The sequence below is a fragment of the Gopherus flavomarginatus genome, chromosome 3 (genome assembly GCF_025201925.1).
Source record: "Gopherus flavomarginatus isolate rGopFla2 chromosome 3, rGopFla2.mat.asm, whole genome shotgun sequence".
In the NCBI taxonomy this organism is placed as follows: Eukaryota; Metazoa; Chordata; order Testudines; family Testudinidae; genus Gopherus; species Gopherus flavomarginatus.
In genome coordinates, this window is record NC_066619.1 from 200,424,181 (window position 1) to 200,450,678 (window position 26,498).

General features: G+C 42.9%; 1 protein-coding gene across 5 annotated transcripts in view; it reads right to left on the minus strand.

Moving 5' to 3' along the window:
* LRBA (LPS responsive beige-like anchor protein) overlaps positions 1-26,498 on the minus strand; it is a 590,754-nt gene that overhangs the window by 57,436 nt on the left and 506,820 nt on the right. For all 5 annotated transcript variants that reach the window (XM_050946210.1, XM_050946208.1, XM_050946209.1 and 2 more), the window contains one exon: positions 23,086-23,253. In XM_050946210.1, the coding sequence (XP_050802167.1) occupies positions 23,086-23,253 (168 nt within the window). The remainder of the gene's footprint in view (positions 1-23,085; positions 23,254-26,498) is intronic.

Below are 26,498 nucleotides of genomic sequence, written 5' to 3' on the forward strand. Positions count from 1 at the left end.
AGAACACCAGGGCCCTACGGACATCTAGGGTATGCAGGCTGCAGTGACTCGGGTCCGTGTGTGGTTCGGGAAAGAATATTGGTAAACAAATGACCTGACCCATGTGGTACTGAGAGACCACTTTAGGGAGGAACTTAGGGTGTGGCCTCAGCTGCAGCTTGTCCTTATAAAAACTGTATATGGAGGTTCCTAAGTGAGGGCCCTCAGCTTTGACACTCTCCTCGCTGACATAATGCACACCAAAAACACCACCTTCCATGAGAGATGCATGAGAAAGCAAGAGGCTAGGGGTTCAAAAGGTGGTCCCATGAGCTTAGTTAAGATCAGGTTAAGGTTTCAAGGGGGAATCGGTGGGCACGAGTAGGGAAACACCCTCTCCAGCCCCTTGGGAAATCGGACTACTGTGGGGTTGGAAAACACGGAATGCCCAGACTCCCCCAGGAGGAATACTGATATGGCGGCCAGATGTACTCTGATTGAAGAGGAGGCGAGACCCTGATGTTTGAGGTGCAGAAGGTATTCTAGTATAGATGGGAGGCCTGAAGAGGCTGTATGAGCTTAGGTTCGCACCAGTAAGAGAATCTCTTCCATTTGGCGAGGTATGCCGCCCTTGTGGAAGGTCTTCTGCTACCGAGGAGAATTTGTTGAACCCCATGGGAGCACCTATTCTCCTTAGCGTTTAGCCACAGCAATTCCACGCCATAAGATGTAGAGACTGCAGGTTCGAGTGGAGCAGGCGACCCCTGTCCTGCGTGATTAGATCTCGGTGCAGGGCAGGGCAATCGGGGCAGTCACTGACAACTCCAGCAAGGTTGTAAACCAATGCTAGCGTGGCCAGGCTGGTGCGATGAGAATCACCATCGCTTTGTCCCTGTGGACCTTGAGCAGAACTCTGTGGATGAGTGGGAGTGGCGGGAAGGTGTATTTCAGACTCCCACCCCATGGAAAAGCGAAGGCATCTGCAACCGAGCCTGGGCTGAGGTTTTGGAAGGAACAAAACCGAGGGTATTGGCTGCTGTCCTTGGTGGCAAAGAGATCTATTTGGGGAAATCCCCACCTCTGGAAGATTGATCTCAGGACGTGCACTCTTAACGTCCATTCGTGCACTTGGTACGATCTGGTGAGGCAGTCCGCCAGCTTGTTTTGCACCCTCGGAAGGTATGACACCACTAGTTGGACTGAGTGGGCTATACAAAAGTCCCACAGGAGAAGCACCTCGTGGCAGAGGGGAGAGGAACAGGCACCATCTTGCTTGTTTATGTAGAACATGGTGATAGCGTTGTCCATCAGAACTGTCACACTGTGGCCTTCTGTGGTACCGTGAAAGGTCTGGCAGGCGAGGCGAACTGCCCTTAGCTCCTTCGCATTGATGTGGAGTGACAATTCCTCCCTGGATCACAACCCCTGCATTTGCATATCCCTCAGATGAGCTCCCCAGCCTAAGTCTGATGTGTCTCGGTGGGCTGTGTGTAGTGAAGGGGATCCCTTCGCAAACTACCTGCTAATGGAGCCACCAGTGGAGGGAGTCCAAGACTCAAGCCGGGATTGTCACTACAAGGTCCAAGGGGTCTCTGCTGGGGCGGTATGTTTGGGCTAGCCACAGTTGCATAGATCTGAGTCTCAGCCAAGCATATTTGACTACATGGGAGCACGCTGCCATGTGCCCCAAAAGCTGCATGCAGCATCTGACTGTAGTTGTGGGGAACCGTTGCACAGGGATTACAGTTCGCTGGATGGCTAGGAACCTGGAAACCGGTAGGCTTGCTCGTGCCTGTATCGAGTCCAGGACTGCCCCTATGAAGTGTAGTCTTTGCGTAGGTATCAGTGAGGACTTGGGCACATTGACTAGGAGACCTAGCTTGTGGAACAAGTCTAGTGCCAACATCACGTGGGAACGGACTGCGTCCTCGGACCTGCCCACGAGAAGCCAATCGTCCAAGTACAGATATACCTGCCTTTTTCTTTTTCAAAGAAATGCTGCTACCACTGACATGCATTTCGTGAATACTCGTGGGGCCATCGCCAGGCTGATGGGTAGGACCGTAAACTGGCAATAGTGCTGGCTTATGGTGAACCACAGGAACTGCCAGAGAGCAGGGTGAATGGTAACGTGAAAGTACGCATCCTTCATATCGAGGGCAGCGTACCAATCCCCCAGATCCAGGGAAGGGATAATAGAACCAAGGGAGACCATGCGGAAGTGGACCTTGACTAGGAATTTGTTGAGACTACGTAGGTCCAGAATGGGTGGAAGAGCCTCCTTTGTCTTGAGGATCAGGAAGTACCTGGAATAGAACCCTTTCCCTCTTAGGTCTGGAGGGACCTTCTCCATTGCCCCTGCCCTGAGAAGGGCCTGAATCTCCTGCATCAGGAGTTGCTCGTGTGAAGGGTTCCTGAAGAGGGACGGGGATGGGGGGTGGGAGGGAGGGGATGAGGACAAATGAGTGTATCCCACCTTCACCGTGCGCAGGACTCAACGGTCTGATGTTATATGGGACCATGCACGATAGAAATGGTACAAATGGTTCATGAAACAGAGGGGAGGATCCAGTGAGGGGCTTGGTGTGCTGTCCTTGAGCGCACCTTCAAAATCCCTGCTTGTTGCCGGGTTATGGCTTGCCCTGGCCCTGGCCCTGGCCCTGGCTAGGCGTGTTGTTCCACCTACGCCTATTATCTCTGCCCCTTCTGCGGTAAGGTTCCTGCCTGGGGTGAGGATGGTACTGTCTTTGTGGTGGTGGTTGGGGTTTAAAAGGTTTCCTCTGTGTCGCCGGGGGGGGGGGGGGGGCATTCCCAACAACTTGAGGGTTGCCCGGGAGTCTTTAAGGCTATGCAGCTTTGTGTCCATTTGGTCTGAGAACAAGCCAGACCTTTCAAACGGGAGATCTTGGAGGGTGTTTTGGACCTCTGCTGGAAGGCCTGAAGCCTGCAGCCACGCCAAGCGTCTCATCACCACTCCCAACACTATTGTCTAGCAGCCGCCGAATCAAGCAAGGCCTGCAGGGAGGTTTTGGCTACCGCCTTCCCTGCGTCCATGATGGTTGTGAACTCAGGCTGTGAGCCCTGGGGCAAAGAGTCCTTGAACTTGGAGACTGCTGCCCAAGAATTAAAATTGTGTCTGTTTAGGATCACTTGCTGATTTGCGATCCTCAATTGTAGCCCCCCCCCGATGAATAGCTCTTTCTGCCAAAAAAGTCCAACCGCTTCGCCTCCTTGGCCTTAGCGGCCGGGGCTTGTTGTCCATGCCGTTGCCATTCGTTGACTGCAGACACAACCAGCGAACAGGGTGGTGGGTGACAGAAGAGGAAGTCAAACCTCTTGGAAGAGGGGAAGTACTTCCTCTCTATGCCCTCTGCTTTTGCTGCACTGGAGGCTGGTGTTTGCCATACTGTCTTATAATTGGACTGTATTGCTTTTATGGGCGGGAGCGTGATTCTGGATGGGCATTCAGGGCTTAGGATGTCCACTATGGGATCCTCCTGCTCTACCATCTGCTCTGCCTGCAAGTCCAAATTTTGGGCCACCCTGCGGATCAGCTCTTGGTGTGCCCTGTGATCAATTGGGGGAGGCCCTGAAACCGCTCACGGCCTCATCCGGGGAGAACAAAGAAGTTAAAGCCTTTTGTGCCTCATCCTCTAGCCCTTCCTGCGCCTCTTCACAGGCTAAGGCCTCCTCTGGGGTTTGCCCAGCCGAGCGTGTCTAAGACAGCACCGGGCTCAGTGCTGTCCCGGCCTGTGATGCATCCGGCGGTCTGGAAACCATGGCCTCCTTGTGAGAGGAGGGGTGCCCATGCGGGGAGCGGGAACAATGTCCTGAAAAGCCGGACCTCGATGTTCTGGAGAGGGACCCTTGCTGCTGGTGGTAGGCCCATGGAGTCCAGAAAGGCCACTGCCCTGGCGGGCCCCACTGTGGGTACCATGAGGCTTGGTGTTCTCTGCTGGCTGGTGCTCTGTGGGCACAGCCAGAGCGGCCCGATTCCACCCCAGAGTCCACGGACGGTGACCTCGAGGGCCACGGCAGTGCCAAGGAATGGTGCCAGTCAGGGACTGGGGAGTAATCTCGTATTGACCAGGAACAGGATCGGGAGTGGCGTCTTGCTGACTGGGACCCTGGATCGATACCAGTACCCCAGAGACTGGGAATGATGGCCAGCGGTCGGGCCCGGCCTTGAAATATCCTGGTGTTCGCTTGGAGGCGGAGCCAGGGAACTCTGGAGTGGCGGGGCTAGTGCCGAGCGTGGGGTGGGACGAGACACCTTCGAGGCCCGCTGAGTCAAGGGCAGCTGGGAGTCTACTGAGGCAGAGCTCGTCCGGGACCAATGCCAGTAACGGTGCCAGGATGGTGACCTCGGTGGGTGCACCAGAGCTGGTTTGCCTCTGGACGGCAGTCTCAGTGCTGGAGGCTTCTCCTTGGCCGGGAGGGGGCTCGCTGCGGACAATTCAATGAGGTCCTTTGCTGCCTCAAATGTGTCTGGCATGGAAGGCTGTTCTGGGAGCTTTTCCAGCCCTTCCTCTTCAAACGAGACGCTTACCCCGGGGCTCGACAGACCTTTCGGTGCCGGAGCCACTAATACAGGGGTCTGTTCCAGGGCAGCACTGCCCTTTCGCGCACTTGAGTCCTTCATGGGCACTGCTCTCTTATGTGAGGAGAGCCCTCGGGCCTTGGGTAGGCCCTTCGACCGGGCCTGTAAAGTTGACTGGTGCCGGGGCCAGACGTGTTGTCTCGGTGCCGTAGGCTTGGGGCCCCACCAGTGCCAGGTCACAAATCAATGCTGGGGCACTCCGCACAGAGGCCGCCAGAACCGTGGGATGGTCCGAAGTTGAGGCCTGTAACGCAGCCTTCGTGAACATCTGCTTCAATCGAAAGTTTCTTTCTTTTTTAGTTCTTGGCTTGAAGGCCTTACAGATTTTGCAGCGCTCTGTCTGATGCAATTCCCCAAGGCAACAGAGACACACTGCCCAGGGCCAGTGCCGGAATTTATCCATACCTAGAACAAAGAAAGCTTAACTATCTACTAAGAAACTGTTAACTATAACAAACAACACTGATAACTGCTAACGATGCTAAGGGACACTCTCAATGGAGAGAAAGGAGTTGTTCCAAGGCTGACAGGGACTGTAAGAAGGAACTGAGGGAGGGTCGGGCTGGCAGGGATATATATGCACCAGAGTGGGGTGCCGGTCTAGCAGGGAGCCCCTGCTGGCCCGATGGGAGCCGCTAAGGGAAAAAGTTTCCGACGTCCATGCATGCGGCGCATGCACACCTAATGTGTAATGGACATGAACAATCACTCAAAGAAGAACTTTAGGAACTCAGTCCTTTTAATAATCACAATTCCTTTACCTGGAACAGCTCAACTATTCACCTAATTTTGCTGTTTTAAAAAGAATGCAGAATTTACATATTTTTGAGTAGAACTCTAACAAGCATAAAAAAGAAAGAGGTGGGGAAAGAAGTGATGACAGATCAAGAGTTACACTGTATTCTCCATAGCTTTGTGACATTCTTATAAAGCATGTGTTATGTCCTCCCTCCAGTATCTAGTCAACATAGAGGATAACAGCCTGCTACTGATGCCAGGTAATTGAGTTACTATTTCAGTTCAAATAATAGAGGTCTGTGCTTGGATGTGGAAACCATGTTCAAACCCTCCTGATAACCTCTACTAGTTCATTAGTAATAACACTCATCAAACACCTATACATTTATTTAAAATATTACAAATGCCCAAAGTCTATGGCTGACATTCTGCATTGGGGATAAAATGCTTTAAAAAAAACAAAACTGTGCAAGTACATATGAAAGCACTATCAAAAGGCAGAAATGAGAACTGACTAATGTCAAATGGACCACAATGATTGGAGCATAAATTCCTTACATTCTAAAAACAAAAACTAAACTTAACTAAACTAAACCAAACCCCAACCAAATCACACCACATACTTGGTGTTGCCTTAGATAAAGATTTTATAGAAACTCCAATTATTTATCTTAGCTCAGAAAAGTTTCTATACTTGCCTCTTGGGAAACTACTAACTTTATTAGTTGTGTATTATTTTTCAACCCTTAAATATTAAGTCCTAAATATTTTTTTCAAAAAGATTTGCATTGTTGGGTACTTTTGTTATACCTGGTATTGTTAGTATCAAAGAGCTGTACATAAGCATGAATGTTGTAGCTGAAGGGGAAAGAAAAGTATTATGATGTACTCAGCAGTTTATAAAAAAAACACTCTAAGCATATTTTAAAATACATTTAAAGTCTGCTATGAAAAAGCAACCATATATGAAAAAGTTATGTATTTTTAGCTAGACAAATTATGAGTAGACTGTTGTATCTAATTACATGGCAGTCATTTAGGTAAAACAGGAAATAATCACAGTTTGTGAAAATATGAATAGATTTCCCCATCAGGGTCACATAAATTGCTCCAATCTGAGTTTATACATTCCAGGCATATTAAATTGAGGCCTAGCACAGCCTCACTGCAATCTCCAGTTCATGCAGCTGTCCATCTACTACAGTGTAATCCCAGCTGCCAATCTGAAAGAAACCAGTTAGTCAGAGCAGACACAACCAAGAGAAACAAATGTCACTCAATAATGTTCAGAGGCACTGGTTCATGGATAATTTCAAACAGTATCTCTGTCTGGAACACTGATGTGCTCATTCAAAACACCTAAATCTCTGGCTACTGGAAATAAGCAGATAAAAAAGTAGAACTAGAAAAATGAGTCTGGTAGTACTTCAAAGAGACTGACAAAAAAAATGGCACAAGAAACCAAAAGAAACTCAGTAAAAACCAATAGATGGGGCAAGAGTGACGAGATTTAGTGCACACAAAAATGTAAATATTTGTGGGAGTGGAGCAGACTGCATCAGGAGATTAGTGATCACCATATCTCTATATATAAAACAGTCACACCTTTTGCTCTTCTTAAAAAATGTACACCATCATCCATAACATAGTCGGTGCAGGTAAGAAACCCCAAGACCTTACTAATTTCTAGTATTAATCACTCAGTTTAATGAAAACCATTCTTTTACATGGTTCAAGAAATTTTTTTAAAAAATGCTTCTTAAATACAATACATCTATGTGACCCTAAGAATCCCTCAAAGCCAACTGGCAATGGAGTCACAAGAATATCCTGATATGTAAATTCTGGTTCACCAAAGAATATTATGTGAGGACTTAAATAAAAGCTAGGATCTCACTGGTTGTCATGAAAATATTGTCATGAAATTGTTGTGAAATGCACGTACAAACACTGTACAAGGAGTTATGTATGTATACTAAAAATACGTTCCTAAAGTCCATATCATTGCAGCATTGACAAACAGGTTTCTGCCATACAAAAGATGTTTATCACCTGTCTCCATCAGTCCACATATAAATCAAGCTTTGCAAGTTAACACAATAGGGAATCAATTACAAAATTACAAATACAAAATCAGTGGGGGGTTGTGAAGTCACTAGGAAAGCAGCACACCAGAGAATAATCTAGGGGGTTGGGAGAGTGCTATCCTGACTCTTAGGAACAATGAACTTTGGAGAACATAAGGTGAAGGCAAAGACGACACCCTTTTATCCTGCACCTAAGTAGTAAATGAACAGCGTATTTACATTCATGAAAACAGAATATCAGCCAGGCTTGTTTGAAATGCTGCAAAGGATAATGGGTTGTGATAAAGTTCTTCAGACAGATTAGCCTCTTAGTTTAGTCTCTAGTTTTTGTATTATGATTTTGCTTTATAGGTAACCTTGTTGATTCTTTATCCTTTTTCACTATCTCTTGAATCTTGAACCTTTGACAATAAACGTCTTGTTGTTTTCACTGTAAATATATCTCAATGCTGTGGTATTGTACAAGGAGATGATCCTGAACCGAATCATTCAAACTCATGCATGCACTGTTCCCTTGGAGTCAGCCAACCTAGTATTACTGTGAGTGTTCAGTGGATAAAGGTCTGAATACTACAGCAGAATGTTTCAAAGGGGTTTAGGGACTCCAATACACCTACTGTTAACTTGCAAGGGCAATATAGGGGTTGGCATAGCCCAGAGGAGATTGTTTGGGTGGCTATCAGGCTGGTGGTATCAGGGAGCTGACACTCACTTAAGCACCAGCAAGTCTCCCTATGGCTGGGAGTGGAGGGATGACTCTCAGTCCTGGGCATTCCAAGAACTGTCAGTCTAGTTACAACTAGAGTTGGTTGAAATTTTTCCGAGAGAAAAAGTTTTCAGCAGAAGATGATGATTTGTTAAAATTGAAACATTAAATATTCTTTCGAAAAAACTGAACTGAAAGATTTCAATAAGGTCAAAACATTCTGTCAAAAACAGAAGGTCAAAAACATTTGACCTTATCAGAATGGAACATTTTGATTTTTTGTTTTGAAATGACTTCGTTCTGAAATTTTATTTTAGAAGGTATAAAATAAAAAGTCAAAATAAGATCATTAATCTCACAATGTAGTTTGCAACATTCCCACAAATATTTACATTTACTGTGCACTAAATCTCATCACCATTGCCCCATCGATGGATTATTTTAATTATTTGAGCTTCTTTTGGCTTCTGTTCCATTTTTAATTCTGATTCGGACAAAAACAAAGGTTGAAATAGCAGAATTTTCTACAAACTGGAAATTCCAGTTCCTACACAACTGTAGGTACAAATACTAGCCATTAACGTGCAGCTTCAGACTTTTCGGAATCTGTCAAAGCTAAAGACGACAAACTAAGAAAAGTCAAATATTTTGGTAAATAGAGAAATACAATTATTTAATTTCACATGTGCATTACTGGATAGTTTAACATCTTGACTGCAAACATTTGGATAGCTGTATTTTTTTTTTTTTTTATAATATTGGACAGAGTTTTCACCTGCCCTGAATTAACTGTTTTTATCATCTGATAAAATACATCTAACTGTGATTCCATCCAGTATGATTTCCAGTATGGAAACTGCATGGGGACGAACATCTTCAGTATAAGTGACTTCCTCACGCAAGAAACAGGTTCTTCCCTGATGCACTAAAAAATTATTGCTTTTGTAAATAAAATAATGAATACTGGGTATATGCATACAACCAGAGTCTTCATCAGTCTGGTTTTTTCATTCATAATGAACAGTTTAAAAGGAAAATATACCAGACAAAGGTAATGTAATGTCACGATTATTTCTTAAAGTTTTATTATTTATATTATTTTAATATCATTTTATTGTTTATATTATTATTTTTGAAATTTACACCAATTTTGATTAGGTCACATTTTAAACTGAATGAAAATAACCCCATTATGCTGGCATAACAAGAAATCAGTCTAATGTTACATAGAACTCTCCCGGAGTGTTTGATTTTAGGGATAGAGGTGGTGTGCGGCTATGATATTCCCATATTCATCACTCTTGCCAGCTGAAAAAAGTGGGGGAAATTAGAATATATTCATCATTTTTGGACAGGCAGGGAACATTCTGAGTTATTGCCTTATTTAAAACTGGCAAAAAAATATATTGTGAATATCTAAAATTCACCAGCCAGGCAGGAATGAAAATATGAAGAGCCTATGGGGTCTGATGCCCTCTCCTGTACTGATAGCTCCACAAGCCAGATCAAGCAGGAAGAAGTGAGAAGTGGTTGGGCTGAAGATTTCTATCCCTGTTGAATTTTACACAGGGCTGAGAAAACAAGCACTCAGAGTTGAAGAGCTAATTTACATGAGCTCCATACTTTTTGAAAGCTTTGCGACTGCCAAGCATAAAGCAGTGGTGTTGGGATTTTTTTTTTAAATCTTTGTACATCAGACCTCTTAGGCTGGCTTTAAAAGGACACCCTTCTTTTCTGCTGGATGATGACAATAATAGAAGAACAGAACCAAGGTAAAATGCACTACAGAATGAAGAATAATGCAAATATTCAGAGTCCAAAGGGTTGTTGTTGTTATTGAAGTTAAGTCAAAGGCAACTACAACTCATTCTTTATGACATAACAATGTTGCCTGCAGAAAGCAAGTCAATTATTAAAGACCAATGTTAGCACAAGAAAAAAATGGATATAAACTGCCCATCAACAACTTTAGGCTTGAAATTATACGGAGGTTTCTAACCATCGGAGGAATAAAGTTCTGGAACAGGGTCCCAAGGGGAGCAGCGGGTGCAAAAAAACTAACTTGTTTCAAGATTGAGCTTGATAAGTTTATGGAGGGGTGGTATGATGATGTTTCTTCCAGTGGTGTATGGCCCATCTGCAACTACTGTTAGCAAACATCTCCAATGGCCAGAGAGGAGACTCTAGATAGGGAGGGCTCCGAGTTACTGAATTCTTTCCCAGGTGTCTGGCTGGCAGGTCTTGCCGAATCTTCAGGGCCAGGAAGGAATTTTCCCCAGGTCAGATGGCAGAGACCCTGGAGGTTTTTTGCCTTCCTTTGCAGCATGGATATGGGCTACTTGCTAGCTTGAATTACAGTAAATGGTGAATTCTCTATAAATTGAAGTTTTTAAATCAACATTTGTGGACTTCAGTACCTCATCCAGCGGTTATGGGCCTACTACTGTACTGGGTGGGTGAGGTTCTGTGGCCTGTGACATGCAGGAGGTCAGATGATGATCATGATGGTCCCTTCTGGCCTTAAAGTCACAGTCACAACTGCCAGACACAGGTGTACACTCTTACCTAAGTTAATTAGGTCTGCTTACTCAGAAGCACCACATATTGGCCACGGACTGAGCCAGGATACTCGAATTGATGGAAAAATGTCCAAATCATGGGGCATATCTTATGTTCTTACATTAGCAATGCTCCCTTTATTAGAGTAAAAATGTTTATAGTTCAATTAAATATAAAAGTTTTACATTTAAAACTAAATTTCCCAAGCTCCAAAGAAAATGTTTTTCAATTGCCACAACTGAAAGTTGACCTGGAAGATTCCCCACTCCTAGTACTTTTCAGTCCTGACTTGATATCACAATAGCATTTACCCACCAAGCATGACTAATAATCTTTTCCTTTGTGGCCTGGCCAGCAGGAGGGACTTGTACGGCAAATCATTCATCTCCCTCCTCCCCATGAAATCATTACCTCTGCAACAGGACCCCTCTCCACAAGGCTTCAGAGGAAGAGATCAGAGTCCAGCACACAGCACTGTTGACAAGTCAGTCTCTGGCTGGTCATGAAAACAATGTGTTTGGTTTTGATTATATTCTTTTTAAATCTGGCACCATTTTATGGTATTTTTTTAATGCTGGTTTTCAATTAAAACTAGACTAATCCTTAACATTTATTTGGCTTTTCACGCACAGTTCCTGTGCTGCACTGTGTCAAATATACCATCTGGGCAGCACACTTCTGGCCAGTGATGCTTCAAAGATTGTTTCTACAATACTTTGAACTGTGTCTGCATGAATTCTTCACTTATTGTATTCACCACTTCTAAATTTACTATTCCATTACAATGTTGTGTAATCACTTTATTCCATTTTTTAAAACCCACTGCAGCCACAACAAAGATTGTGCCCCACCTGCTGAAAACAGACATGCAGATAATTTTCCCAACTATTTAGCAAACATTAACTATGCTATAAATACAAATTGTGTTTATACTTTGTGAAAGATTCACTGCTGTCTGTGTTCTCCAGCTGAGTTAGAGCTGAAATATGCTATTAACTCCCACCATGAATGTAACTGAAAGGGAGGCCAACAATGCTTTCCCTGGGATAAGATATCAAGATCTGCTACTGCTGTCATGAAACTGGGGTCATGTAAACTAAACACTGCTGCTGCTCCTTTTGGAAAGCACAGAAGGCTCTCAAACTGTAAATATTTAAAAATAAAAATTACACTTATGAGAGGAAGATTTAAGATGCATAAAACCTACCCACAGATCATACTAAACTCTAAGCTAGGACTAAATTTCAGTGCCACCGCTCATTATGGATGTGGCACAAGTTTCTTTCTTTTTAAGATGGAAAAAAAACAATGATTTTCTCTATATGTTCATTTACAATAGGCACATTCAAAAAACATGTAAAATAGTCAGTCCACATTGATTCCCTCTGATGATTATAATTAATGATTTTTGAAACTTCTGAGTTTGTAAGGAAATCAATACCAATAATCAAAGGAATGGAGAAAGCTGGATCTCTTATTATTATCCAGATACCTTTCATATATAAAGTGTTGCTGTCTCAATCAAGGGAGGAAATGCAATCAATAGAGCCACCATAGTCTAAAGAGGAAAACTTTTTTTTACTGAAAAGAATTTGAGTTATTCATTTTAAGTTTTTAATCATTTTGATTCAGTTTTTCAGTCCACTTTGCTTGTATTTACTATGATTTACATGTGAGATTTTGATAATGATAAAGATTTATATCGTCTTAGTTATGTATAGAATAGGACTTGTAACCAAACCTCCCCTGCCCCCCCCCGAGTGTGGCTTACACGTAGATTCACACTCTGTTAGATATCCTCTGAGAAGAAGGATAATTTTACCTCTCTCCCTGGGATGAACTGTAGTGGAATATCCCTGAAACAGTCTAAGATTCAAAATAGCTTAAATAAAACAATGTGTGTTCAAAAACCAAGAGGAGATGGAATTAACTCAAAAAGAAACCGTACCAATACATTAGGACTAAAACTCCCTAGTCCACAGGCGCAGGAACTAGGGATGCAAGGGTGTTGCAGCACCACCGGGTTCCTGGCTGCCAGCCCTGTGCCTGAGACTTTACTCCCGAGCTCAACTCAGGAGGGAAAGAGTGGACAGGGAGCTGGCTTTCAGCACTCCCACTATTAAAAATGTTCCAGCGCCACTGCCTAGTCTTGTCCAAATGGGCCCAAACCCTTGACGCTTCAGAAGAGACATCAAAAACAAGGACACCCACATTTCTCTAGTTCAAGGTCTGCAAGCTGTTAGCTCTCTCATCCTGCTCTCCATAATACACTATCACACCATTATCCCTTCTTGTTAAGCCACTGGGGGTTGAAAGTAAAAGTGTGACCTAGCATTATCATATTAGTCAGAGTCCTACGTTGCATTTGTAAAGTTATCATTAATGTTTGTATTAGTACTCTAACTCGGGAAGGGAAAGGAATCAATCTTTGTTACTTCCCCTCTCTAATAACTGCTGTATCATATTTAATAAAACCCCTTTGATCTTGCATCAGTCTCAAATAACATATTACCTATGTTGGACAGATGGGGTTAGTTTGGGTGTTAATAGTCCAATTCCACAACTTTTGGGGTGTTTTTAGCTGATTTCCCCCCAGAAATATCAGATGTGATAACACTATTTCAGTCATACTCTTAAAGGTGACTTAGGGTATGTCTACACTGCAATTAGATATCTGTGACCAGCCCATGCCACCTATCCAGGCGTTGGGATAAGGGACTGTTTAATTGTGATGTAGACATTTGGACCCAGGCCACAGCCTCAGCTCTGGAACTCTCCCATCTTGCAGGGTCCTAGAGCCCAAGTCTGAATGCTTGCACTGCAATTAAACAGATTCTTAGCCTGAGCCCATGAGCCTGGGTCAGCTGGCACGGGCCAACTACAGGTTTTTAATTGCAGTGTAAACATACCCTCTGAGGTAATATTTCATGATCATCTCATACTTCTTGGTACAAATCAGCAAATATCGAAACTCCGCTGATCAGTTGCCTGATTGCAAAGACTCAATCACTTATAATTTTTCATTCTTGTACAAACATTATGGGCACAGAATAGCACTTGTGATAGGAAGCAAGGAAATAGTGCAGAAAACTCACCAAATCAGTGGAAGGAGGCTAGCTGCACCACAGCGGCAAACTGCTTCTTGCATCCAGGCATTAAGGAAGCCCTTTCTCAACAAATATCTGGATCTGGGGCTCTACAGATCTACACAGGGTTCTCAAGACAGGGCCAACAGCAGGCACTAAATGCAACATACCCTCACTAGCAGATTATAGATTTCCCAGTGAACATCTATCTGGTGGTTACTGCTGGTTGACTGAGTAGTAATTTCCCTGTGCACCTGTATCCTCTGATGTGCCAGCACAGGGATGAGTCAATGGCAATGCTGATACAAAGAGTTAGGTGAGTGGAACCTGGTGCCCTAGAAGGACAGGTTAGGGTGTGCAATGATATGCCAGAAGATTCATTTGGTGTTCCTGGCTATGGCCCCTTTCCTCCCTGCACTGGCTCAAATTCTCCCTCTTGTCCAATCCCAACCAGAGATTTGCCTTGAAATTATGCATGTTTTTCATTCTCTTGTCTCTATCTGCCAGAAGGTAACATGTGGCCCATAGTTTGCATTTTAGTTTAAGAATTTCTATTACAGCAGTCAGAGCCTTTCAAAATACTTCACTTCCCTTATTCCCATAGGCAGAAAGAATGGCAAGAAAAATTGTTCACAGCAGTATGAAGAGATGTAAAAGTTCTACATTTTTAATTATAAACAAGAATGTTAAAATATGGTTTTAATCAGATAGGTTTTCCTCCTAGACCAATGCTTCCTTCTCGTAATAGATGTAACCTGACTGGCTGTAAAAATAATGGTCAGTTGGAGCAGCTTAGGAGTTCTAAAGAAATTTTATATTAATCTAAACTCCTCTCCTGCTCAGTTCCTCCCCCTATTATTGTGTGTGGCCTCATGATGAGCCAGGTCACCAATACACAGACTGCATACAAGTGAGGATACACCATAAGGCTTACATTTTAGTTACTGATGAGGCATAGATGTTGGTATGTATATTCTGACACACAATATATCTAGAGATATTTCCATGGATTAAATACACATCTACTATTTCCATGAGATCATTAACTCTTAGTAAGTTGTACGTTTCTGAGTATGCATAAGTTTCTAGTTCTTTTAAGTCTATGACCTAAAATACCGTTTGTACCTACATTTGTCATGATTTAAAGTTCAATATCTTGAACCCCTTCAAAACTACAAGGGAGCAGTATGCCCATCAGGAAGCTGGGAATTTCCCTGCTTTAATGGTATAAAACTCTTGAGTCTAGATCTGCAGGGTAATGAAAAATTGGATTATGTTTATGGCATTTTTTATATTTACAAAATCCAATAATGGTCCAGACTGGATATCTGCCTGTCTTGGTCATCTGGCTGTGGTAACTTTGGAGAAAAAAGGAAAAAAAAGTTTCTCAGACAGGATGATTAAAGGGAAAAAAAACCAACAGCTGACTGAAGAAGCTCAGAGGCTGGGCATATAATAAATTAAAATATATATATATATATATATATATATGGAGATATATCTCATAGAACTGGAAGGGACTTGAGTCCAGTCCCCTGCCTTCAGTAGCAGGACCAAGTACTATCCCTGACAGGTTTTTTTTGTTTTTGTGTTTGGCTTCAGATCCCTAAATGGCCCCTTGAAGGATTGAACTCATAACCCTGGGTTTAGCAGACCAATGCTCAAACCACTGAGCTATCTCTCCCCTCAACATGTTAGTGTAAGTCCTCAGGGAGAAATATTACTGGGGAGGCAGAAGGTGTGGTTGTCAAAGGTACATGATAAATTTATTTAACACATGATATAGAATGATTATGCACATAGATACACTATCTGATTTCTCATCACTTTAATATTCATTCATGAGTAGACAGAATAACTTACCATCGGCAATGACTCTAGACTTCACTTTCACATCTATTGATAACACATACCAGAAATGAACAATCTGGACCTATTTTTTATTATAAAATATACACCTATATATAATGTAGTGTAATACAGAGATTATATATTACACAAAATAAATATATATCAGAAGAAATATCTTGTGCTCAGCTGAAAAATATTAAAGGAAAATGCTGCAGTGGCGGAAACCTCAAATAGCAATGAAACTTGGAACAAATACTGCTAGATAATACTCGCTTTGCACTGTCCCCTACATAAAAAGTCTCAGAAGTCTCTTCATCAATCTGGTTCTGATCAAATTCCTCTTTTCCTTCCTTTTATTTTTTTTCCACTCAGTTCTATCTTGCAGACAGTATGGTGTAACTCAAAAACAAGAGGAGCAGGCTCAGGAGAATGAGAACAGATAAGAATAGTACAAATTCAACAGAGTTAATCAAAGAGCAACATCTTTAGAAATGTATTAAGTAAAGTGGATGTCACTGTTTAAGCTGAGATAAGTTTTTCACTTCTTTACTCTGACATGATTTTTCCAGGCCACAATGTAAGTGAACATAGATCACGGTTATATTGATAAGGCAGCTGTTCTTGAAAAATTAAAAACTACATAAAAGTTTAATGTGTTGTAGGCTGTTACGCTGATTACTCCTACTTCAGTTATTATTTCCATTGTTTAATGTCCTTCTACAGAGAGATTATTTTATGCTTTCTGTGCCACATGTATTAACCATTCAGGACATTAGCTTTGTGGGGTGGGGGAATATCTTGGTAGACAAAAATACATGGTAAAAAGTTAGATTTATAGCATATTACATGTACCAAAAATACAAAACAAAACAAAAATCTTAGCACAATCTGTATTTTCTTTTTCAAGAAAAAAAATCCAAAGACCCATTTATACTGGAAGCTATATTGCACAGGTTCAGTATAATACAAAACTAGCCACAATAAACACTCAGTAAAAATTCAATACAAATCGTTCCAAGCATTTGTGGCTGTTTTCCACCTCACATTTAAATCTTTCTAGTATTTCAAGTATGATAAACAGTCTTCCCATGGGGGTGTTTCCTAGACAATGTAGAGTGAAGATAATACTGTCCATTACCTCACGTAAAAAAATGGTTACTTACCTGAAACTGTTGTTCTTTGAGATGTGATGCAGATGTATATTCCATATAGGTGCGTGCATGCTCAGCTCACCGGAGCCAGAGAACGTTGCTTAGCAGTACCCACAGGGGTGGCACTCATACCCTGGAGACACAGGTCCTCCCCTGGCCATATAAATTCAGTAGTGCCCTGACCTTCTCAGTTCCTTCACGCAGAACATCACAAGTACAGACTCCAATGCGGATGAGATGGAGGGAGGGTCGTGGAATACATGTCTGCATGCCATTTGGAAGAACCAATGCCTTACCAGAGTTTGCATCTGAACTGGACACAGCCGTAATGGTATAGTGGTTTGCAAGAGTATGCACAGAAGAACAAGTGGCATCCCTGCAAATGTCCAATATAGGCATATCACGTAGCAATGCCGTCGATGTCATGGAATGAGCTCATACCCATTGTGGAGGCATAGGCTAGACCACTTTATATGCTGTCAGGAAGTTGCTCACCTGGAGGCTGTCTGTGAAGAGACTGCTTGACCCTTCATTTGGTTTGCATATGAAACAAATAGATGAAGTGAAGAATGGAAAAGTTTACTTCTATCCAGACAAAAAGCTAATCATTGCCTGACATCTAATGTGTGAAGATGCTGCTTCTCTGGGGTTGAATGCAACTTAGGGAAGGACACTGGTAGACACATAACTGTGAAATCACTTCAAACAAGCAGTTAGGGTGCAGCTGCAGAGTTACTTTGTCTTTGGAAAATTGTGCATAAGGAGGCTCCACCATCCAAGCCTGTGACTCGCACATTCTCCACACAGACACAAAGAAGGCAGTTTTCAGAAGGCAGACACAAAGAAGGCACCGCCACAAAGAAGGCAGTTTTCTAACACAGAAGGGAGAAAGAAGAAGTTGCCAGAGGTTTGAATGGAAGTCCTATAATAGCGGCTAATACGCTATTAAAGCCCCTTAAAGGAAATGGCTCTTTTACCGGTGGATGCAGATGAGTGACTCCTTTCAAGAAGCTCACTGCCATGTAGTCTGAAAACGCTGATTTCCTTTGGATGGGTCGATGAATTGCCAAAATCACCAGCAGGTGGACGCTCAATGAACTAAGTACAAGATCAGAAGATTGAAGAAGCAGCAAAGGGTCCTGTGGCACCTTATAGACTAACAGATGTTTTGGGGTATGAGCTTTCGTGGGTGAATACCCACTTGGTCAGATGCATGTGTGGTTGCATCTGATGAAGTGGGTATTCACCCACGAAAGCTCATGCCCCAAAATGTCGGTTAGTCTATAAGGTGCCACAGGACCCTTTGCTGCTTTTACAGATCCAGACTAACATGGCTACCCCTCTGATACAGAAGACTGAATGCGTAACAGGAACTCCAAGATGTCCTGGATACAAGCCAGAGTTGGCTGAACTCCTCATGCTAATAACCATACCAAGCATCACTTTCATTTGGGTGAATAGACTGCCCTGGTGATGGAGTTCTTACTATTAAGCAAGACCTGCTGGACCACCACCAAACATTGTTCCTCCTCCTCATCTATCCATGCAGCATCCACAGGCAGCTGAGCGCAAAAACCTGATTGTGATGCTGAGTCAGGAGTTTGGGATGAAGGAAGGGATAAGAGAGACTGAACTGATAACACAAGAAGGTTGGAAAACCAACACTGTTTTGACCACTCTGGAGAAATGAGAATGAGGTTGGCATAGTCCAATGTCAGTTTGAGAACGACCTGCAGGATGATTGGAATTGGAGAAAAAGCATACAGGAATGCTGACTCCCACTTCAGGTGGAAAGTATAGGTCAAGAAGTGTGTACACTCCAAAGTCAGGATGTGATCAGGCTCTAGCAGTTTTGCATTAGGGAAAACATTACCCCTGTGGCTAATCCCTTACTTGGGATACAGAATCACCTGGCAGATCACCCCAGCAGAAATTTCTCTGTGAATCACAAGTGGTGTCTGAAGTGCAGAGTCTTATGGCCCATTTCTGGAGTTTGGGCCATTTCAACAATCAACCTGTTCTCCATGAGCGGCAACAAGAAATAGTGGTTGTTTTGCTCCCAGTGGGGTCTCAGTCCAGACTCAAAGGCGCAACCTGGCATTTAGAAACACCTGTGTCCATGCAACCATATGGCCTAGTAACCTCAACCATACTTGGGCTGCGGCTAAGGGTTCAGACTGTTGCTCCAGACATGAGTGATGAATCACTCTCAAACTCACAGAATCTATCTGGGCCCCAATTAATTGCTTTTTTGAGTTGGAACCAAAGTTGATTCTGTGCTATTTATGATGAGACCTAGATGATTAAGTAGGCATAGTGTGAAGTGAACATGAGGTAGGACTGTGTCTCGGGACTTGACCCTCAGTAACCCAGAGTCCAGATATGGAAAGATATAAATTCCCTTCTTTCTGAGGTGCACTGTTACTGCAGAGCAGAAGCTGAGAAGGAGAAGACAGGCTGAAAGGCAGTACAATATACTGGTACTGCTGGCCAGCTATGACAAATGTGAGGAACCACCTGTGGCTCGGGAGGATTGCTAAATGGAAATAAGCATCCTGCAGGTCCACGGCAGCAAACTATTCATTGTGATTCAAAGCGGAGAGTTGGTAGGGTAACCATATGGTATTTCACATATCTGATATATTTGTTGAAATTGAAAAAGTGGAGGACAGGTCATATAACTCCCTTGGGCTTGGGGACCAGGAAATACTGATGCTGCAGGGAAACCTCCTCTATGGCCCCCACGTCAGTAGAGACAAACTGCTCTAGGAGCAGTGTCTTGTGAGAGAGGTCCTTGAAAAGGGACATGGTGGGGGGGGGGGGATGAGATGAGAAATGGAGAGGAACTATATGGCAAAACCTGACCATCAAACAGTACATCCTCAATGATCTGCTGCACATTGGACACAATGCCTGAGTCCTGCAGCCACGAGGCTTTTCTCAGGGTCACAGCCTATGCCATAAATCTGCCTGAGGCATCCACCTCATCCAGAGCTGCCTGCAAGGAAGTCTTGGCCATCACACAGACTTCTGCAATGATTGCCAAAACTCTTAACTCGAGGGTTTTGGCAACTTCTCTGTGAACTTAGACAAGACTGTCCAATTGACAAAGTCATATTTAGAGAGCAACACCTGCTGGTTCATGATGTGAATTTGCAGGGAAGAAGAGGTATACATTTTTCTCCGTACCAAGTCCATCCTCTTGGACTCTTTTTTCTGGGATGTGAATTTACGCCTGCCCTGTCCAACCCTGTCATTTGCTGCAGTTACCACCAGCGAGTTAGAACCAGGTATGAGTCGAAACCCTCATACCCTTGCATGGGAATGAAGTACCATTTCTCTGAACACTTTGCCATAGGGTACAATGAAGCTAAGGTGTTCCAGACGGCCGTTGCAGGCTTCAATGGAGCCTCATTTATCAACAGGGCTACTCTTCCTACAGCTGATGATTGGAGAATATCCAGCAGCTATGTGTATTTTCCTGTAGGAGTTATGCCTGCATACCTAAGAAAGCAGTCATATGTCTCAGAAGGTCCTGATATGCCTTAAAAGGCATCGAGGGGAAAAAGGGGATTCCCACATGGTAGAGTTGTCTGAAGAGTATGAGGAGGTGGTTCTTTTGCGCTAATGATTGGTCCTGTTCTTGCATCACAGGACCCTGTTGGAACAACCCTCCAAGTCCAGAGGGAATGGGCTCAGTGGTTGCATGCAGTGAAGATGGTTTGGGAAGGGGAGCCACCACCAGGACTGGTGGATCTCATTCTAGAGCAGGTCAAAAAGCATCCCAGGGAGGCCACTGGGCACACAGATAAGTCATTGGTGGCCGAAAGATACTAGGCCGAGATCCCTTGTCCTGACTGCAGGACAGATGTCGTTCTTGGTACCGATGGTGATCCGAGGGCACTTCCTAGTGTTTATCTGATGAGAAGGGAAAGGATAATCCTGACCTGGATCTTGAGAAGTCCCAGAGGTTCTTTGGTGACAATGAGGGAACTTGCCCCGATGGGACAAACAATTTGTGGCCTCGATGCTGAAGAGGAATGGGAATCAGCACAAGTGGTACCAAATTAGATGTACTTCCACCTGGCACCGGAAGAGGCATTGGCTTGGGAACTGTCAGCGCCAGTGCCAATGTCGTTAGTACCAGATTCAACACATGCACTGTGCTCAGAATCAGAACTGATGGCAGAGGCTGACACTGTGTTTGGCGTGGTAGAGGGAGTAGATGGACAGACATGCTCCATCCCAGGAGTCGCAGGGAGTACTATGCCGGTCAACCTTTTAGAAGGTGAGGACGAGTTTCTCTGAGCCCTGAAATGGTCCCGACTCATGTTCTGGGTCCTTTTCCTCACTGCACCAGAAGATGATGAATAACCAGTCTTCCTCTTAGGGGAAACACCAGAACACGAGCATAAAACTGTGTCCCTTGCTGGATCTGAAAGTGACCACCGATCAGACAAGGGCCTCTGTGCCCAAGCAGGCCCCACAGCCTGTTTTAGAAGATGCTGCTTCAACCACAAGTTTCTTGCCCCCGAGTCCTCTTTGGGGATGACTTGCAGATGGAGCACCACTCTTTAAGGTGTCCCTTGCTGAGGCTCAACAAGAACCCTTGCCTCTCCGCAACATACAGTGCTTGAACCCAAGTGAGGGCACCACATAGGGCAGCCAACTACTCTAACACTAAGCTAAGCCTAAGGTATTACTACTACTACCATATACAGGATAAGGTCTCAGAAAACAGACTGAAAGTGTGAGGTGAAGGCACCACACAAAGCTCTGACTCTAGCCACTGGCAATGAGAAGGAACTGAGGGGGTCAGGGAGACAATGCCCTTATCTGGCTCTAGGGCCACAGGGCGAGTGCCACCCCTATAGGTACTAGGCAAAGTTCCCTGGCTCTGGTACGCTGGATGCACACACATCTACATGAAATACATGGCTGCATCTACTCAAAGACTGCTTCAAATGCAGGTGCTAATACATTTTTCCTATAGGTCAAACGCTCCAGTCTCTACTTTACTAGACCATACTGTGTCCTTCCCTAAGATGTCTGTATTTTAGCTCAAAGACATAGCACAGAAAAATCTTTTTATGTTTGCATCAGCTTTCACACCTATATAAGTCAGTGTCATAATCCTCTTACACAAAAATTCATGCTGGAGCTCAGACTGTATGTGCAGCTTGAGGGGGCAATAGGGCTATGTGGAAGAATATTTACTGATTGAAATGACTATCAGTCTCCACTCTAGTATCCTTTTCAACAAACAGAAAGAGACAAAAATTGGAAGCCTAATGTAAGTCTACAATTATACAGTGACCATCAAACGTCACATTTGTGAAGTGAAAATTTCATAGTTTAAATGTTTCTTCATTTGCTTCTTTGTGGTATATATTGAGCCATGATTTCAAATAAAACTATTTTAACTGTATATTGATGATAATCTTATCTCATGATAAATATTTTATTTTAAAACATGATAAACTGTCACATTTATTCTATAATTAAAATAATTATAACTAAATTTGGTTCTAGCTTACAGCTCTGAATAGAGGAAGCAAAACCTATCATGAACCACTTTATACTTTTTAACAAAAGCCATACTCTTTCTTTCCTGAGAGCCCACAAAGTAATATTTGGCAGGAGTTCTAAGAAATATTTTAGAAAATAGCTTTTTCCTAATGGAGCCATTGTCCCTGGATACAAGACTTCTACTACACTGATATATGGTAGCATTACCAATTATTGTAAGGATTTAGTATTTCGCCTATTTCTATCAACAAATGCACTACATTTTAATTTTAATTTGACATCCTGACAACGCCAAATAAAAATAATGGTGAATATAACTACACTGTTCTGTATATATGCAATAGTATATTCAGATATGTTAAAAGAAAGTTTTTAAAGTTGCAAAGTTGAACACTAAAAAGTTAGGGACAGAATTAAGATTATTCATATTACTTTTTTCACAAGACTCTTGCCTTACTCAGTACCCAGCCAATGAATGGACAGTAGGATGGACAGTACTCAGCAAATTAAACAATTGTTAGCATTTACTTTTACCTCATCACTCAATGTGTGTGAAACTTAGACACAGAGAAATTAAGGCCAACATTTGCAGAAAATTCCACTAATTTTGTATGTCTCAGTGACAGAGTCATCAGATTTGAGTCACTCTGTGTTCCCAACTGGCCTGTGTCAACCAAACTCACAAAGCTAGAGCGATGAAGATTTATTGCTGCACTTAGGCAGAACAGAATCCATTACATTCTGAGTATGACAGTGTTTAACAAAGGTTTTTTCTTTCCACATTTGAAAGCAAGCTTACCTCTCTCAATACAGGATCCGTTATTAAACTCAGATTGACTGCTCCTTCATAGGTTAAGTAGTAGAATACATTCAGGGATCGGACAGCCTCTGGCCCTTGCTGTTTGTAGCCAAAAATTAGATCAATCCATTGGTGAAGCTGGCACGAAACAAACTCACTCTCCAAGGCCTGCAACAAAATGCAAAAACTTCTGCTATAATTCTTTCTTAAGAAACTTGAATATTCATAAATAGGACATGAAATCATCTTCAGTAGTTCCCCTGCATCAATGCTACTAATATTCTAACATGTACAAAAGCATACTAGGGTGGAAAGGACCAGCCATGTGGACCATCTGCGCCACTCCTCAAAGTCCAGATAGGAGAATTGCTCCTCATCCTATCAATGAAGAGGGCAGGGATAAGACAAACAACCAGAATAAGCCTGCCCCTCTTTCTGTGGGATGGGGAGGGTGAATGTATGGTATCTTAGACCAGTTGTGACATGTGGACAGAGGGCTTAGAGGTTTGGGGATTTTAAAGTAACCGGGGGTGATCAGGTGAAATGCAACTAAGTAGTTCTGTATACCACACATGTTGCATATATGTCAGTTTGCTATTACTTTTGTCTGTATATTTATTCTTGTCCAAGATTGTAATTTTAGGGTAGATTTATGCTGCAATTAAACCCATGGTTGGCTTGTGTCAGCTGGCTCAGGCTGCAGGGTATACAATCGCACTGTAGACATTTAGACTTGGGTTGGAGCCCAAGCTCTGGGACCATTACACTTTGCAGGGTTGCAGAGCCTGGAGTTTCAGCCCAAATGTCTACAGCACAGTTTTACAGCCCCGAAGCCAGAGCTCTGTGAGCTCAAGTCAGCTGAGACAAGCCAGCCACAGGTGTTTAACTTCAGCATAGAAATACCCTTATTGAACCAGGACCTGTTTTTTACTATGTGCATGTATGGTACCAGGCACACAAGGTAAGCAATTTTGACTGGGACCTCCAGGAGCTACAGTAAGACAAATAATAAATAAATTAATAACAAAATATTCTTCCATAGAACCCAGTTAATATTTAACATACTACTTTAGAACCATATGTTCCCTAAGGCATCAGTTATCAAGTTAATTTTGAAAACCAACGACAGAGAAAGCAATTCAGATAACTCTAAAAAGTAGAAATTAGAGAAAATGTTCAAATGAATTTCCTTTTCTCAAGTTGTGACATGCAGAAAATACTTTGCCCAAATAGTAAGAAAAATGTTAAAAGATTAAGAAAAATGCATAGTAAGTATTAAATACACAAATGAAATCAACATATCTGATTAAAATACAGCTTAAAGAAAGCTGCCATTGGGACAGCATCTAGACACTAGATTACCTGGGATTGTTCAGATACCAAGGTAACTGGCTTGCAGGTCCCAGTTTTGAAGTAAGGTAAGGGGAGATAAGTCTGTTGGTGATTTCACCTCAGGACATGTGCCTACAGATTTACCCATGAGTGCACAGGGTAAGTAAGCAGCAACTTCTAAGAAGTTAAGGAAGGTCCATTCACATAATGGTACTAGCAGATTATCATCACACTTCTTTGCTTACTGAAAGGATTTCGGGACTGTTTCACAATTTCTTATGCTGATCAGAAGATATATTTGTAACAGACCGAACCAGTGTGTTGCAAATTTACGGATGGGAACCTGTACTCTATGGTCTCTATGCCTCAAATTTATCACAAAAAGCTCCAACAGAAGTGCAAGACTGGTTATATTAGCATCTCCTTCCCATTTCTGCCTATGGTTAACCTCCACCTGCTCTCCTTCAGTCTCATACCCAATAAAGTCCCTGGTGAATATAAAGCTATTCACCCCACCCCTAGCATTTCTCAGTTAGAAGTCAATTAATTTATAAGATTTCTTCATGCACTACTCATCTTTCAGACACACAGGCAAGCCAGACCTCATTAACATGGAGGCAGTACAAAAATGGAAAAATCTACTGCTAGTTGAAGTCATGTGGGTACATTGGCAGCAAGATATTTGGCTTCTCATTCAAAGGCCAATATTACTCAAACTGGGTCTTGCCTACTTTTTTATGTGCAATCTTTGGAACATTCAGTTCTTTCCTCAAATGGGCAAAGGGTTCACAACAATGCTTAGAACTTAAAAGATTTTTGTTCAGGGCTGTAGGTCCTCCAAATTTCACTTGCTAATTAAAAAAAGAAAAATCCTACCTAGCTAACCTACTAAGGGACAATCTAGATGGAGCGGCCAGAAAGTTTTGCTTCACACAAGATAAAGTTGGTAGACTTAGAGAGCTGTTTTCTACACCATTTAGGGTGACCAGACAGCAAATGTGAAAAATCAGCATGAGGGGTAATAGGAGCCTATATAAGGAAAAGACCCAAAGATCAGGACTGGCCCTGTACAATTGGGACATCTGGTCACCCTAACACCATTATATGTCATCTGTGAGATCAGGGAAAATATGAATGCATGGGAAAAGTCAGTTAGGTCCCTCCAGTTTATGACACTACACAAGACTTACAGTTTGGCATCTGTTTCAGGACTCAGTGCCTGATAGAGATGAGTAATACAAATTCTCTCTCTGTTTCAGGTGGAGTGGTTTCAGAAACTAGCCAGTGGCTGAGAGAGCGCGCCAAGCTGATGCCAGAATATTCCAATGGCAATTTGGCAAGAAAGATTTGATGCCTAAGATGGTTTGTTGCTCCAAGTATTCTGCATAGTTACAGGGAAAGTTTCGATAAATTTCTGCATTTCACCTAGATAAAGAGAGAATTTTTCCATTGCCTGTCCTATAGCACTGGTATACATTGAGCAGTTCATTTTGGCCTCTAGGTGACAAAATTTGTTCATTCCATCACTGACTTTCACTTGGTGGACACATAATTCTGTGCCCAAAGGACTCCACATCCAGACCATCTCATGGTTATCTGGTGCACACCACACAAAGGACCTAAATATGTTCAAAAGAGCAAGTTGCTTAATTATCACTGTAGCATCACGTGGATACACAGGGATATGGAGCTGCTCCCAACTTGCAGCAAGTGGGATATAGGCAGATAGCTCTGTCTCCTGTAGAGACAAACTCTCTCTTGAGGGATGGAGGCTAGCCTATAAGGGTTGGGCACAGGTATTTCTCTAAGGGAGATCAGATATGGTACGAATAGCAAGTACCAGCTAGATGGCTGCTGTTTCTGCTCTAGGACTGTATAAGACCATAAACTGGGTGGGTGGGTCTCTCTGGAAGGGTTAGCAGTACCTGATTTGGGTATAAGAAATCTAAGAATCTCACCCTCCACCCCTCTTCACAGCTGCCAGGACTTCCAGCTTCTAATTCAGTTAAGTTTAGTAGTAGTATAGTTCAATACTTAAAAATAATGACATTATTTGGTTTCAATAACCATTGTGCCATTAA